The sequence below is a fragment of the Mya arenaria genome, chromosome 13 (genome assembly GCF_026914265.1).
Source record: "Mya arenaria isolate MELC-2E11 chromosome 13, ASM2691426v1".
In the NCBI taxonomy this organism is placed as follows: Eukaryota; Metazoa; Mollusca; class Bivalvia; order Myida; family Myidae; genus Mya; species Mya arenaria.
The window spans coordinates 44,583,004-44,600,135 of NC_069134.1; the positions used below are offsets into that span (position 1 = coordinate 44,583,004).

At 37.1% G+C, this 17,132-nt stretch overlaps 1 protein-coding gene across 2 annotated transcripts in view; it reads left to right on the forward strand.

The window, feature by feature from the left end:
- The window catches only part of LOC128213326 (mediator of RNA polymerase II transcription subunit 23-like), a 40,766-nt gene extending 24,198 nt beyond the window's left edge, over positions 1-16,568 (forward strand). Inside the window, exons 10-14 of one of the 2 annotated variants that reach the window (XM_052918931.1) lie at positions 4,637-4,837; positions 8,107-8,202; positions 9,826-10,058; positions 12,082-12,155; positions 12,391-16,568. In XM_052918931.1, coding sequence (XP_052774891.1) covers positions 4,637-4,837; positions 8,107-8,202; positions 9,826-10,058; positions 12,082-12,155; positions 12,391-15,011 — 3,225 coding nt within the window. In that variant the 3' untranslated portion in view covers positions 15,012-16,568. The remainder of the gene's footprint in view (positions 1-4,636; positions 4,838-8,106; positions 8,203-9,825; positions 10,059-12,081; positions 12,156-12,390) is intronic. The other variant, XM_052918932.1, reaches the window with a different exon arrangement.
- The last annotated feature ends 564 nt before the right edge of the window (positions 16,569-17,132 follow it).

Genomic DNA, 17,132 nt, shown 5'->3' on the forward strand with positions numbered 1-17,132 from the left:
TTCTACCAAACTTTCACAGATTGATTATCATAAAGTGAAGCAGCGCATATTGTAGAGCTCTTCCGATTCAACTATTTTTGAAAGAGTAATTGCCCTTTGCTTATTTTACCTTTAAAATTGGTTTCTTTGTAACTGCTTTTACGTTTTTCATGTGATTTCTACCAAACTTTCACAGATTGATTATCATAAAGTGAAGCAGCGCATATTGTCGGGCTTTCCTGATTCAACCATTTTTGAAAGAGTTATTGCCCTTCGCTTATTTTGCATTTAAAATTGGTTTCTTCACAACTCCTCTTATGTTTTTCATGCGATTTCTACCAAACTTTCACAGATTGATGATCATAAAGTGAAGCAGCGCATAGTGTCAGGCTTTCCTGATTTGACCATTTTTGAAAGAGTTATTGCCCTTTGCTTATTTTACATATAAAATTGGTTTCTTCGCAACTCCTCTTACGTTTTTCATGCGATTTCTACCAAACTTTCACAGATTAATTATCATAAAGTGAAGCAGAGCATATTGCCGGGCTTTCCTGATTTGACCATTTTTGAAAGAGTTATTGCCCTTTGCTTATTTTACATTTAAAATTGGTTTCTTCACAACTCCTCTTACGTTTTTCATGCGGTTTCTCTCAAACTTTCACAGATTGATGATCATAAAGTGAAGCAGCGCATATTGTCGGGCTTTCCTGATTTGACCATTTTTGAAAGAGTTATTGCCCTTTGCTTATTTTACATGTAAAATTGGTTTCTTCGCAACTGCTCTTATGTTTTTCATGCGATGTCTACCAAACTTTCACAGATTGATGATCATAAAGTGAAGCAGCGCATATTGTCGGGCTTTCCTGCTTTGAGCATTTTTAAAAGAGTTATTGCCCTTTGCTTATTTTACATTTAAAATTTGTTTCTTCGCAACTGCTCTTACGTTTTTCATGCGATTTCTACCAAACTTTCACAGATTGATTATCATAAAGTGAAGCAGCGCATATTGTAGAGCTTTCGATTCGACTATTTTTGAAAGAGTAATTGCCCTTTGCTTATTTTACCTTTAAAATTGGTTTCTTTGTAACTGCTTTTACGTTTTTCATGTGATTTCTACCAAACTTTCACAGATTGATGATCTTAAAGTGAAGCAGCGCATATTGTCGGGCTTTCCTGATTTGACCATTTTTAAAAGAGTTATTGCCCTTTGCTTATTTTACATTTAAAATTTGTTTCTTCGCAACTGCTCTTACGTTTTTCATGCGATTTCTACCAAACTTTCACAGATTGATTATCATAAAGTGAAGCAGCGCATATTGTAGAGCTCTTCCGATTCAACTATTTTTGAAAGAGTAATTGCCCTTTGCTTATTTTACCTTTAAAATTGGTTTCTTTGTAACTGCTTTTACGTTTTTCATGTGATTTCTACCAAACTTTCACAGATTGATGATCTTAAAGTGAAGCAGCGCATATTGTCGGGCTTTCCTGATTTGACCATTTTTGAAAGAGTTATTGCCCTTTGCTTATTTTGCATTTAAAATTGGTTTCTTCACAACTCCTCTTATGTTTTTCATGCGATTTCTACCAAACTTTCACAGATTGATGATCATAAAGTGAAGCAGCGCATATTGTCAGGCTTTCCTGATTTGACCATTTTTGAAAGAGTTATTGCCCTTTGCTTATTTTACATATAAAATTGGTTTCTTCGCAACTCCTCTTACGTTTTTCATGCGATTTCTACCAAACTTTCACAGATTGATTATCATAAAGTGAAGCAGAGCATATTGCCGGGCTTTCCTGATTCGACTATTTTTGAAAGAGTTATTGCCCTTTGCTTATTTTACATTTAAAATTGGTTTCTTCACAACTCCTCTTACGTTTTTCATGCGGTTTCTACCAAACTTTCACAGATTGATGATCATAAAGTGAAGCAGCGCATATTGTCGGGCTTTCCTGATTTGACCATTTTTGAAAGAGTTATTGCCCTTTGCTTATTTTACATTTAAAATTGGTTTCTTCGCAACTGCTCTTATGTTTTTCATGCGATGTCTACCAAACTTTCACAGATTGATGATCATAAAGTGAAGCAGCGCATATTGTCGGGCTTTCCTGCTTTGAGCATTTTTAAAAGAGTTATTGCCCTTTGCTTATTTTACATTTAAAATTTGTTTCTTCGCAACTGCTCTTACGTTTTTCATGCGATTTCTACCAAACTTTCACAGATTGATTATCATAAAGTGAAGCAGCGCATATTGTAGAGCTCTTCCGATTCGACTATTTTTGAAAGAGTAATTGCCCTTTGCTTATTTTACCTTTAAAATTGGTTTCTTTGTAACTGCTTTTACGTTTTTCATGTGATTTCTATCAAACTTTCACAGATTGATGATCTTAAAGTGAAGCAGCGCATATTGTCGGGCTTTCCTGATTTGACCATTTTTAAAAGAGTTATTGCCCTTTGCTTATTTTACATTTAAAATTTGTTTCTTCGCAACTGCTCTTACGTTTTTCATGCGATTTCTACCAAACTTTCACAGATTGATTATCATAAAGTGAAGCAGCGCATATTGTAGAGCTCTTCCGATTCAACTATTTTTGAAAGAGTAATTGCCCTTTGCTTATTTTACCTTTAAAATTGGTTTCTTTGTAACTGCTTTTACGTTTTTCATGTGATTTCTACCAAACTTTCACAGATTGATGATCTTAAAGTGAAGCAGCGCATATTGTCGGGCTTTCCTGATTTGACCATTTTTGAAAGAGTTATTGCCCTTTGCTTATTTTGCATTTAAAATTGGTTTCTTCACAACTCCTCTTATGTTTTTCATGCGATTTCTACCAAACTTTCACAGATTGATGATCATAAAGTGAAGCAGCGCATATTGTCAGGCTTTCCTGATTTGACCATTTTTGAAAGAGTTATTGCCCTTTGCTTATTTTACATATAAAATTGGTTTCTTCGCAACTCCTCTTACGTTTTTCATGCGATTTCTACCAAACTTTCACAGATTGATTATCATAAAGTGAAGCAGAGCATATTGCCGGGCTTTCCTGATTCGACTATTTTTGAAAGAGTTATTGCCCTTTGCTTATTTTACATTTAAAATTGGTTTCTTCACAACTCCTCTTACGTTTTTCATGCGGTTTCTACCAAACTTTCACAGATTGATGATCATAAAGTGAAGCAGCGCATATTGTCGGGCTTTCCTGATTTGACCATTTTTGAAAGAGTTATTGCCCTTTGCTTATTTTACATTTAAAATTGGTTTCTTCGCAACTGCTCTTATGTTTTTCATGCGATGTCTACCAAACTTTCACAGATTGATGATCATAAAGTGAAGCAGCGCATATTGTTGGGCTTTCCTGATTTGACCATTTTTAAAAGAGTTATTGCCCTTTGCTTATTTTACATTTAAAATTTGTTTCTTCGCAACTGCTCTTACGTTTTTCATGCGATTTCTACCAAACTTTCACAGATTGATTATCATAAAGTGAAGCAGTGCATATTGTAGAGCTCTTCCGATTCAACTATTTTTGAAAGAGTAATTGCCCTTTGCTTATTTTACCTTTAAAATTGGTTTCTTTGTAACTGCTTTTACGTTTTTCATGTGATTTCTACCAAACTTTCACAGATTGATGATCTTAAAGTGAAGCAGCGCATATTGTCGGGCTTTCCTGATTTGACCATTTTTGAAAGAGTTATTGCCCTTTGCTTATTTTGCATTTAAAATTGGTTTCTTCACAACTCCTCTTACGTTTTTCATGCGATTTCTACCAAACTTTCACAGATTGATTATCAAAAAGTGAAGCAGCGCATATTGTTGGGCTTTCCTGATTCGACTATTTCTATAAGAGTTATTGCCCTTTGCTTATTTTACATTTAATATTGGTTGCTTCGCAACTGCTCTTACGTTTTTCATGCGATTTCTACCAAACTTTCACAGATTGATGATCATAAAGTGAAGCAGCGCATATTGTCGGGCTTTCCTGATTTGACTATTTTTGAAAGAGTTATTGCCCTTTGCTTATTTTACATTTAAAATTGGTTTCTTCGCAACTGCTCTTACATTTTTCATGCGATTTCTACCAAACTTTCACAGATTGATGATCATAAAGTGAAGCAGTGCATATTGTGGGGCTTTCCTGATTTGACCATTTTTGGTTTCTTTGCAACTCCACTTACGTTGATGACTATAAAGTGATGCAGCGCATATTGTCAGGCTTTGGCAATTTGACCGTATTTGAATGAGTTATTGCCCTTTCTTAATTTTACGCATTTCTTATGTTCCTGAGAAACTACCCTTACCATTGATTGGCTTTCGTTACAAAAAATGCCCCATGAGGCGGGGGATATAGCTGTCTGTGACTGGTCTTGTTACAATTAGATTTAAGCAGTATCTTCTGCAATTCGAGTATTTGTTCTCTAAGAAATAAAACCGACATCATGCTGATATTTGTATATCGCATTCACTGGTAAAATGACATTACACTAATCCAATTCGAGCTCAATATTGAAAAAAGAATGACGTCATAATCCCTTGCGGGTTATACAGTATGAAAGTCAAGTTTTTTCTATACCAAGGACTAGGTGAATATACAATAAGTATAAGACTATGTTTTCATTTATGTTCTGAAAAAATCCACATATAAACACAATTTGCAGGTAAAGCAGCGGTGTGAGGTACTGGAAGAACAGCTGGTGAACCTGGTTGTGTCGGCAATGGAGCATGCTGACTCCGGAGAGGGGGGTATGGACCCCACCCTTGCACACCTCCTATGGCAGCACCTCTCCAGCCAGCTCATATACTTCGTACTCTTCCAGTTTGCTTCCTTCCCTCATATGGTTGTCTCCTTGTATGAGAAGGTAAGGTTCTTCCAGGGAAGTAGGTTTAAAGATGTAGGATATATGTTTCTCTTTTTATTAGCTCAACTGATTTTCAAAGAAAAAGGTGAGGTATTGTGATAGCCTTGGTGTTGTCAGGTTTGCACACATACAGTAAAACCCCTTTATTCAGACCACCTGTGGGACTTTGAGAAAATGGTCTTAATAGCAGGGTGGTCTTATTACTGAGTTTGTGCCGATTAGTTTTGTGAACAGTCAAGTGGTTGAATTCCTTGTATTCATACTACGTACGTGTACATGCAATACTCGGTATTGGTAATATGGGGTAATAGGAAATACAAATCAAGCCGAGAAAATAAATGAACAGTTATGTCATTTATTCATTACATCAAAAAAAATTCTAAAAATCCCATGTATTAAAACAACACAGTTTTAATTTACATGAAGCTCTTAAAGCTGCACTCTCACAGACATACCATTTTTACAACTTTTTTATTTTTTGTCTGGGAAAGAGCAAATTTTGGCGTAAATATCTGCAAACCAGTGATATAAGATTGCTGACTAAAAGTCAGATCGTAGATTTTCATATATCCGTTCGAAAATTGATATTTTATGGCTTAAACGGTTTAAGAAACATGCATAAAATATAATTTTTTGAATCTTAATATAAAAATCTGCGATCTCGTTTTTTTGTCAGCACTTTTATATAACTGGTTCTCATGGATTTGCACAAAAATTGGTTCGTTCCAACACACAAAAAAAAAAAATTGTCAAAACATTCAATCTGCTAGAGTGCAGCTTTAAAAGTACAGTCTATGTTTGTATCAGTTGCATATACAGAATAGTCTGTCCACTTTTACTTAAAAAAAACTAGTCAGGATGGTCGGTTTTCTAGTAGATTTAACCTTCACAGACTGTTTATCAACTTCATCTTTTCACAGTAAGGCTCACCGAAAATCCAATCAAAAGCATTAAATCAATCAAGAACCCATCAATTATCAAACATTTACATGTTTTTCACTGTAACATTGACCTCTATCATAAACAGCTTGTTGTTGTAAAGTGGTCGTTATTTATCCTGGGACACGTGTTGTAAACTTCTAAACTGCGTGTCAATCGAGGTGTGAACATGTAAACCTGTCAAAGAATTGCCTACAGTTGCATTAATGGATCAATTTAGCATGTCATTATTTAAAAGGGACTGGATTAAGTGGATGTATTACTGAATAATGAGGTGCCTGTTTCTTAGGGGTCTACAACCATTGAATAATAGAGGAAAAAATTCGGGTCTGAAATAAATCGGTCTTATTAGCAGGTTGGTCGTAAAAACAGAGCGGTCGCATAAAGGGATTTTACTGTACTTTAAAATTGACCGTCAAGGTCACAGTGACCTTGAATGCAAACTCGACAATTCCTGGATAATACTTTACATTTAGGTTGGGGGTGACCAGTTGATGACGCCTATGGATTTTGAGTTCATAGGGTCAAAGGTCAAGGTCACAACTCATATAGGTAATGAAGTTTACGTCATATTTACTTATTCCCTGTTGCTTAGAGGATACATGTTTATCTGCAAATATCAGTCATCATCTGAACAAGATTAAAAACTGTACCTACTGTCCTCACGCTTTGAATGGTCAGAATCTTAACACTGCCTCAAAGGCATCCAATGTCAATGACAAATCAGCTGTCATTTCAGTCCATGCACATTTCATTCAATTGTCCAAATATTCCTGACAACATGGCGCTCAAATGTAACAACTAACTTTGGTCACGCCTGTTTTATAGGTAGGGTCAGGTAACCCAAACCAAATGTATTTCTGTTTTACTGACCATATTTTAAAATAATTTCAAAGAATTGTTTCTTTGGTGACCCTTTATCAAATTCCTTCACTAATAAGGCTTTATAGGTATGTTGGACAGCACCTGAAATTTTTGTCAAATTTCACACTGGCAAACTATGGCTTAGTAAAAATGGTCTAAAAAATGTTGTGTTGCATGTCCTTCCAAAAAAATTGCAACTTCACACTTGAAACTTGGAATATTGGTCATCATGAGAAATTGTGCACCTGCAATTTTTGATGTTTAATTTTGTTGTACAAGAGTTATCTCCCATTACAAAGACTCAAATTGTCTGAATAAACTTGTGTGAATTCCAGATTCAGAATCGGAATACTAGTCATCATGGCATGTGCACCAGCCATAATATAAATCTTGTGTTGAATGTAGTGCCAAAAGAATTGCACCTACACTCATTTGATCAGTAAAGGCTGTTTTGCACCTGCTTTTTCTTTCACATTTCTCTCCTTAACTCCACAACTTGACATCTAACCATTTCTGTTTCCAAGCAGCATCTAGGGGTACTCGAATCAAATGTGATAGGTCAAGATTTTACAATGGCCTATTCTATAAATAGGTTAAAGGGAAATCATGTGACCAAAAGTACCCTCATTGCACATATTTAGTTGCTAAAAGTAGCCAAGTACCAATTTACCAAGTACAAACTAGTTTGTTCTTTTATGGTCAATCTATTTGGTTAAACTGTTAAATATTTCTCTCATACTTAATTCAGTTATGAAAAATGGACCTTAATTTTTTATTGATAGCGGAGGGTGTTTTGCGGAAACGAGGTTTACCCAGTTTCCACAAGACGCACTGCGCGAGGGTTGGGATTGAACCTATCTTACACGAGTGGCTATGGTAGATGCTTTTTCTCCCACCTCAGTTGAACAAAATTAAGTAAAAATGTATTTTTTGCCGGAACTCTTTTGTGCGTAGTCAAAATAGATGCGTATGGATATGTGATAATTCATGGTTGTCATGGATATACGCGCAGTGATTCAGATTATGTTAATAGTCAAATCGGTCTTCAAATAGTTCTGAGGAGAGTGAAGCATTATTTCTTGAAAGGTGCGTGAAAACTGTTTTATGGTGACATTTGAAGCAAGAAATAATTAAATAGCATTCTAAATATTGCCACAAGACAAGATTTCCATGATGATACAGACGACAGTCTTCAACAAGGGAGGTAATTACAATGTGATGACCATTAAAAAGGAGTTCAATATGGGTACTTGTTTTAGCTTTGCCTGTGGGCAAGATAAGAATTTCTAGCATGGTTAAATTATTGGATCTACTTATCTGAAGTGGGAGAAAATGGAATCTTTTCTTTTTTAGTTCTGTGATTAAGTTATCAGTAAAGTGATGATGGAAGTCTCACAATTGATGGATATTGGGAATTTGTTTACAGATAATATATAACATCCTTACATGCAAATTCTTTATAATAGTTGAAGGACAAGAAGTTGTCCAAGATTCGGGAGACGAGAGATCACTTGATGTGGGTGCTGCTTCAGTTCATCTCAGGCAGCATACAGAAAAACCCGGTAAAAAAATTGTCCCTTTGAACTGGTGTTTTATTCCACCAAATTTATCTATCAGGATTGCATTTGTGCTGTAAAAAACTTAATCCATGCAATGATTAGATCTTGTGTATGACCCTTATATTTAATATGTGCAGATTTTGTTCTTTTTAATTTGCTAAGATGTTTTAAGTTACCTCAACACTAATCTGTGCAGAGCTTACAATAAGATATATATGTGCCTACATATGGAATGCTAAGTGAGTCAAGTATTGTTTTATGTTGTATCACATCGAGTTGCTAATGTAAAGATCACATGGCATGAGACCAAAGGTCGAGTGTGATGTATCTCTACGCAAGCAACATGAAGGGAAAAATCCCACGGATCAACCAATTAACATAGTATTTCTTTTATGGCATACCTTTAAAGCTGTTTTAAGAAATATATATATGTATGACTTTCTTCACAAAAGCATTTTATTCCAGAAGTAGATTAGCGCATGCTTGCTAGACTAATGTATTATTTTGAATAAAAAATCACTGTTTAAAATGTGGATTTTGTTCCGGTTTTCATATTTTATGTTGCGATCATGCAATATTTTAAACAGAAATTAAAAGGTACAAAATAACTTATGATATCGCAATATAATCAAACAAATTGACAAGAGTTTTTAATCAAACCAGTTTAAGGCGTCTTTTATGGTAAGTCTTTAATTCTGAAAATAGAATTAACTGTTTACTTTGTGTGGATAAAGTTTGTAAAATCATTATTTTAGTCTTAAATTTAAAATACTATCGCAAGGGATTAGTGCATGAATAAAAGGGGTAACAGTATGTTAGATTGTTGGTGCTTGCAGATGTTTGAACTCTTGTTTTTCAATTGAATACCCTTGGTGAAAAAATAAGTGTTTTGCATCTTCAAACATTGATGTTAAAAAGAGAGAACCTTACTTAAATACCTTTAACAAAAATGTTGTTTTTTGGAATTGGAGTTTGAGGTCTATTTTTAATGTGTCCTTAATGTAACATCTTTCCCAAGCTGATGCCTGACAAAATTGATGGTTGCCGACTTAAGTGCACGCCTCAATAAGATATTTGTCACACAGAGAGTTAAAGGTGCGAGTTTGATTCACCTTTGAACCAAAAATTATATATTTAAAAACAGAATGTTCCAAGGGCTTTGTTATTTCAAGGACTATGAATGTTATTTCAAGGACATTTCAAGGACTATGAATGTTATTTCAAGGACTATGAATGTTATTTCAAGGATGATGAATGTTATTTTGCTAAATTGTGACATTGTTTAACCCACATTAGGTTTTTGATAAATGAGTATTTATTTAAAACATGCTGGTGTATTTTAATGAAAATGATGCCCCTGTCCAGTGCCCTTAGAAGATGTGACCTTAACCTCAAAGTGAGAAGCTTTTGTGCTGATCACATACGTAACAATACCAAGTTGTATAGATCTAATTCACATTCCATTATAATGTTAGAAACCTGCAAGGCTTTATAGATATATCCAGCATAAATAACAAATTTCTGTTTTTATCTACAGTGCACATTCAGTCACCAAACAGCTTTTTTATAGATTTGATGATCTTCTTCAATAAAATTATAATCCTGCAAATTTTGATTATTTTCTAGCTGAGCGACTTCCTGCCAGTCCTTAAACTGTATGACTTGCTCTACCCAGACAACAGCTCAATCGCAGTGCCTGACATATCCACAGCGAGTTCCACACACACTGTGGCAGCCACATGTATCTGGATCCACCTGAATATGAAGGCAACATCAGACAATGTGCAGCTGCAGCGGCCAATACCACATGCACTCCGGGAACACCAGGAGGCCCTTGGACAACTTGGACAACATCTTGAGTATGGCAATTTACATTGGCATGACTTAGCCCCCCAAAAAAGTAACTCCCAATAGATGACCCCTTTTAAATTTGAGGTCATCAGGTTAAAGGTCAAGGTCACAATTACCTTGAATGAGAAAAGCTTGTTGGAGTGATAACTCGATAATATCTTGATCTGTGGTCTTCAAACTTGATTGGAGTTTGGGCACGTAAAGAAGATAACACTTATTAATTTTGACGTCATCGGGTCAAAAGTAGAGGTCACAGTGACCTTGAACACATAAAAACTTGTCCGTTTGATAACTTAAGAATGCCTGGACCAGTGGTCCTCAAACCTGAGTTGAAGGTAGGGCGTCACCAGTGGGTTAACCCTATAGATTTTAAGGTCAAGGTTTCAGCAAAATTGAACACAATAAGCTTGTCTGAGTGATAACTTAACAATGCCTGGAGCTTAGGTCCTCATACTTGACTTGGATGCTGGGCCTGAGCAGTAGATGCTCTATTTTGATTTTCGGATCCAAAGGTCATGGTCACTGACTGTGAATGCAAAAAACTTGTCCAAGTGAGAACTTTAACATTGCCTGCACCCATGGCCCTCAAACGCGAAGGTTGTGAATGTGGTCAGTAGATGTTACCAATTCATTTTTATTCACAGTGACCTTGAATTCAAAAAGCTTGTCTGAGGTGACAACCATCTTAGGCAACCACTGCGAAAGTACAAATCAGCTGCCATTTCAGTCCATGCATATTTTATTTAATTGTCCAAATATTCCTGACAACATGCTCAGGAAGCACAATGTTTGACAAACATCTCGTTTTATATAGAATTACGCTGGTCTTTGCGCTGGGCACTTGTTTGTTATTCAAAAACACCTCAGATATAATAATATTAATCTTAGCACATACAGTAAAACTGCGGTCGGTCGAACAAGCGGTCGTTTGAGAACCGGTGGTCCCTCGAGGTCGAAGCTTGGTCCCGAACATTTTTCCTTCTATTTTCATATAAAATATACCTACGCTGCATCAAAACGTAAATATGTCGAGCAGTCAAGCAATATAGTAGGTCCCAAGTACACAAATCATGCACAAAACCTTATGGCTCCCTTGAGGTCATAATTTCACACTTTTTCCCGAAAGTGTGTTCCAAAATAAACAATTAATTGCTAGGTGTTAAAATATTTGCATGTTGTAAAAATTGCAATGACAGTTGAAAGGCAATTTGATAAAGTGTGAAAAAAAGTTAATCACTGTTAACGCATGACCGATAGTAGTTGCTTTAAGATTATTTGAGAAGATAATTATGAGAAGTTAATGACGAGAAGTTAATTGTGAGAAATATAAATGAGTAATAAAAATATGAATAAACACTACCATATTGATCCAACATCAGAATCTCTGGAAAAAAATTCCTTCTTGTCACTTTGCTTTGCAATATGGCAATTTTGTAAAAATAAACATTTCTATTTATCCATTTATTGATATTTCTTTTACCGTTTTACATTTAGTATACGACAGCCTTTGAACATATGAGCGATTTCCACAACGCAACACTTAATCGGTGTCTTAGTAAACTGGGTTTGACTTAAAATACACTGAAAGATAAGTATTTTATAACAGACTTGAAAATTGAAATTTGGGTTGTTCGAAACATCGGTTCCCTCGAGGTTTTGGCTCGGTCCCCGGAGTCCTCGAGCGATAGGAGTCTTACCGTGTATAATATATGCTACCAATGATGATATGTATTATTACGTGTAGCAAGTCCCTAGCTCGAATACATGTCAAATTATAGTCCATGATTGACTGGGGAAAATCATGATGTGTTCCATTTGTGTTTTTGACAGTGAATTGTTGTTTCAACAAATATGATACTGCAAATGCATTTAACTTATAGAACGTTCAACGGTTAAAGGGACATTGATGAAATATCGAGTCAAAGTAGGATTTATAATACCGATGTTAAAAGTTTTAACTATTCATAACACCAAGTTTTATGAACACAATTTGTTTTCTATTTTGTGATGTTTTATACTTCAACATTGCAGAAACCTGAAGCAGAATCTTGCCAACAGAAGTCTACCCAATAATGACTACAGAATCCCCTTGTTGTGCAATGCATGTAAGTTGATATTAAGTAAGAATATAAGGAAAAATGGTCTTGGACTAGATTCATAGAAAATAATCAAGACAACCAACAGAACAGATAACATTTTGAGCCAAGTAGTTTAATCATGCTAGTGTGTACTTAATTCAAAACAGATCCTCCCCCCTTGTTTATGAAATGTCTGTCTGGTATCAAACTGTAGCTCAGGAAGCAAATTAAATTTAAAGAAACATCCAAAATCTGATTTCAGACAGCACCAACCCACAGCTGTTCAACCTTCCTATGAGCATTCTGGTGGAGAGTATCTGTGGGAACAACAGCAAGAACACATGTTTCCTGCCCGGCAATCTCGTAGCAGCGGCCCCTACCCAGCCCCTTTCTATGAACCTGCTAGACTCCCTCACAGTGCATGCTAAGATGTCTCTCATTCACAGCATTGTCTCACGGGTCATCAGGCATGCAAAGAATAATAAGTCCACGACAGCATTGGCTCCAGCTCTTGTAGAGACATACAGTCGTCTGTTGGTGTATATGGAGATAGAATCACTGGGCATCAAAGGATTCATTAGTCAGCTGCTACCAACTGTGTTTACAAGTCAAGCGTGGGGCATCCTGCACACACTGCTAGAGATGTTTAGTTATCGGCTTCACCACATTCAACCACACTATCGGGTGCAGCTACTCGGCCACCTTCACACTCTCTCCAGTATGCCAATGACCAACCAGAATCAGCTCCACCTCTGCGTGGAGAGCACTGCACTCCGCCTCATTACCGGTCTTGGCAGCGCGGAGGTGCAGCCACAACTTTCCAGAATCTTTAGCGAGCCTAAGGCGACTGGTTTCCTGTCTCAGGATTCTGAAGAACTTAACAGAGTATTGGTGCTCACCCTAGCTCGAGCCATGCATGTTACTGGGTCAGAGTCTTTTTCTTCCACATGGTGTAAAGACATTCTCTCAGCCATCATTCAGAGCACGCCCCATTCTTGGCCCTCTCACACTACAGCATGTTTCCCTGCCTGCCTAAATGACTTTTTCAAGACTACAGCTATTCCCAGGGAAGACAAGAACAGCCTGAAACGAAATGTAGACACAGAATACAAGAAATGGCGCACCATGGCAAACGAAAATGACATCATTGCACACTTCAGCATGCAGGGGACACCGCCATTGTTCCTCTGTATCATTTGGAAGAGCTTGATTGAGGACAATAGGATTCAACCAATTGCCTACAGAGTCCTTGAGAGGATTGGACCCAGAGCTCTGTCAGCCCACTTGCGAACATTCTGCGACTTCATAGTATTTGAGTTCTGCCTTGCGGGAAACCAGAACTACTTCCAGCGCTATATTGAGGCCATCAACGACATGATCTGGAAGAACAATATTCTCACAATTGATCGGTTAGTTTTGTGTCTTGCCTTAAGAAATCTGGAGAATAATGAGGCCAGACTGGCTTTCTACATCATCTATCAGATTCTTGTCAGGTCAACCGACTTCAAGAACCGTGTTTCGGACTTCCTGCAGAATAACACGCCGGACCATTGGCTGCAGAGCAACTGGCATGAGAAACACATGAACTTCCACAAGATGTACCCAGAGAAGTTCTTTTATGAAGGAATCCAAGACTTGAACAGCCCAATTCAACATCAGTACCTGCCAGTGTATTTCGGAAACATCTGCCTGAGGTTCATTCCTGTGTTGGATATCCTAATTCACCGGCTCATCGAGATGCTAGCTGTTCAGAAATTCCTGGAGAGTATACTGGATAATGTTGGAGGTCTGTACAAGTTCCATGACCGTCCGATCACCTACCTGTACAATACTCTACACTACTACGACTCCAAGCTGGCTGGTAGGGCACCATTGAAGAGAAGACTAGTCAACACAATTGTACTTGCACACAGAGACATCCATGCAGACCATTGGTTCCTTACAGAGGATTACCAGAAGTACCTCCAGCTGTCAGCAGATTCAACCAATTGGATTCCAGAACAGGATTACTACATTCGCCTGATTGGTCGACTCGTTGAGACAATTGATGGGAAATCTCCATTCCCCAATTGTGATTGGAGGTTCAATGAATTTCCAAACCCGGCCGCTCATGCTTTACATGCTACCTGCGTGGAACTTATGGCCCTCCCAGTGTCAAGTCAAGCTGTTGGCTCAGCAGTTCTCGATGTTGTCTTAAAAAGCTCTACTCAGCTTCCCAGGGACAAACTCCTTGGCTGGATCAATGCTGTTGGGCTTGTTTTGACCGCCCTGCCAGAGACATACTGGAATGTCCTCAACGAGAAAATCTTAGAAATGATCAAGAGCCCCATGTTAATGAACATGGGAGGCAGCTTTTTTGAGATGTTTGACTTTATGTCATGTCAAAGCATGTTTGTGGAGAACACATGTAGCTATCTTGTAGCTGTGGCTCACTCCGTATGGCACCATGCTGGAATAGGGCAGCTCAGCGTGCTTCCACAATTTGTCAAGGAGAAAGTTAAACCATGCGTCCAAGCCGAGGAGCAGTTCCTATTCTTGCTCTACCTGATCGGACCTTTCTTGTCAAGGTTCAACTTCGAGAGGACACGCTGCTTGTTGGATCTGACTGTAGAGATGTACGAGATTCTTGCCAGCATTGATAAGTCCTGTGAACACCTGCACCACATGGATATTATCACAGACTTTTTGTACCACATCAAGTACATGTTTGTGGGAGATGGGGTTAAGAATGATGTAGATAAGGTCATCCGAACCCTGAGGCCTGCACTGCAGCTGAGATTGAGGTTTATATCTCATACGGCAATTGATGAGACACCAGTCAACACTCCAAGAGAGCCTTTAAATCCTGGAGGGGATAATAAGCAGAAGTACTTTGCAGATTGAAGCTGGATTGTACTCTATGTACAAATGGACTTTACGTGCCAAGTTGCTTTTTAAAATTTAGGCTTAAATCTTGCACGACCATTAATGAGACACATTAAACACGAAGAGCTGTTCAATCCCAGCGGGGATAATAAACAAAATTACTTTGCTGTTTGACACTGGGGCATGAGTCGATTGATTTTATATGTTTACTAAGGGGTACATGTAGAAATATATCTAGCATGTCCTTTGTTAACGCTTGGAGAGAGTGGCAAATTCAGGCAAGGATAACAGGCAGAAATACTAAGCAAGACCTACAGTTTCATCAAACAAAGAATTCAAGCATGTAAATAAGTTTCTCTCAACTATATTATAGCTTATATTTCTGGATATTTATCTAAAAAATAAAACTAAGAGAAGGGCATGTAAGGCATGTTCAAATTGTAAATATAAAATGGCATGTTTGTGGCTAGTTTTGTTTATAATGCTTTATTGATGGTGCATTTTTTAGCTCTACTGGCCAACAGCCAGAAGAGCTTATGCGATGGTAATGTGTACATAGTATCTGCGTCCATGTGTCTGTAAACAATTCATGTTAACACGATACAGCCTTCAGTTTTGATTGTATCTTGATGAAACCTGTACAGTATCTACATATTCATTAGAGCTCGGTTCCTTTTCGAAAACCAGATCCGCCCATGCATGCCTAGATTATGGGCCTTGATAGTATAAAAATCCTGTAAACAGTTGCTCGTTAACACGATACAGCCTTCAGTTTTGATTGTATCTCGATGAAACTTGTATAGTATTTACATATCCATAATAAGAGCTCGGTTCCTTTTGAAAACCAGCCAGATCCGCCCATGCATGCCTAGATTATGGGCCTTGATAGTAAAAAAAATCAGTATGTCAGTAAACAATTCCTCGTTAACACGCTACAGTCTTCAGTTTTGATTGTATCTTGATGAAACTTTGGTTATGTATTAGAGCTCAGCTTTCGAAAACCAGCTAGATCTGCCCATGCATGCCTAGATTATGGGCCTTGATAGTATAAAAAAATGCTATTGTGTAATAAATGCTTGCGAACATGATACAGTCTTCAGTTTTGAGTATTCAGATACCCAAAAGGGGTTGGTTCTTTTCGAAAACAGTGATGTTGACCACACAAACCCAGGCAGTAGAGCATAGGCCCTTTTGGGCCTCTCGTTATTGAATCATCTAGCTTCTGTGTATGTAGTTTTTGTGGTAGTCGAGATTATCAATGCAACACACACATTTCAAACTGTTGTTTTTCAAATCGATCATCTCAGATTTTATTCATTTGTGAATCCGTGTAAATAGATTAATAAGTTTACCATTCATGTCCTTATATTTAAATGCCATTTGGAATCAGCATTTTCATTCATTCAGTGTCATTTATCATGGATGGAATTTGGAATTTTTCATTTATAAGTTCATTTTTGTTCGCATTGATACAGCAATCTTATAATATTGTGTTCAACATTTATGTTTAAAAGTGTATAAAGTAAATCAAGTCTGTCTTGAGAATTGACAAAAATAAATCCAATTTTCAATGAAGATTAAAGTCATGTTCTGTTTAACTTGATGAAAGTGATTTATTTATGACTTACGCCAAATACTTTAAAGTTTAAGTTTAGTCTATGGGTCACATGATCAACAATAAACCTTGATAACACGACTTGTTAAAGTTGTAGAAAATCACAATATCTGCCTAACCTTGATGACAACACTCGTCCGTTTCGGGCAATAAGGGACATATCTGGACAGAAATGATGAACAGGAAATATAATTGCCAAGATAATTTGAGTTAATGCTTTCTCACTATTCATTCTAGCTTTAGCGTCAGACCTAATTTGGAAATATAAATCAAAATGTCATAAAACCTTTTTCAAACAAATGCCATTGTAAGTATATTTCACCAATGGAATTGATACCAAAATATGAACAAAGAACCTACACGGCACAGACGGTAGACCCCGTATTGCATCATACTATGACATAATGCAAGCATCATATAGGTCTACACTTCTAGAGAGCCTTCTCCCTCTGTGTATATTTCATACTATGACATAATGCAAGCATCATATAGGTCTACACTTCTAGAGAGCCTTCTCCCTCTGT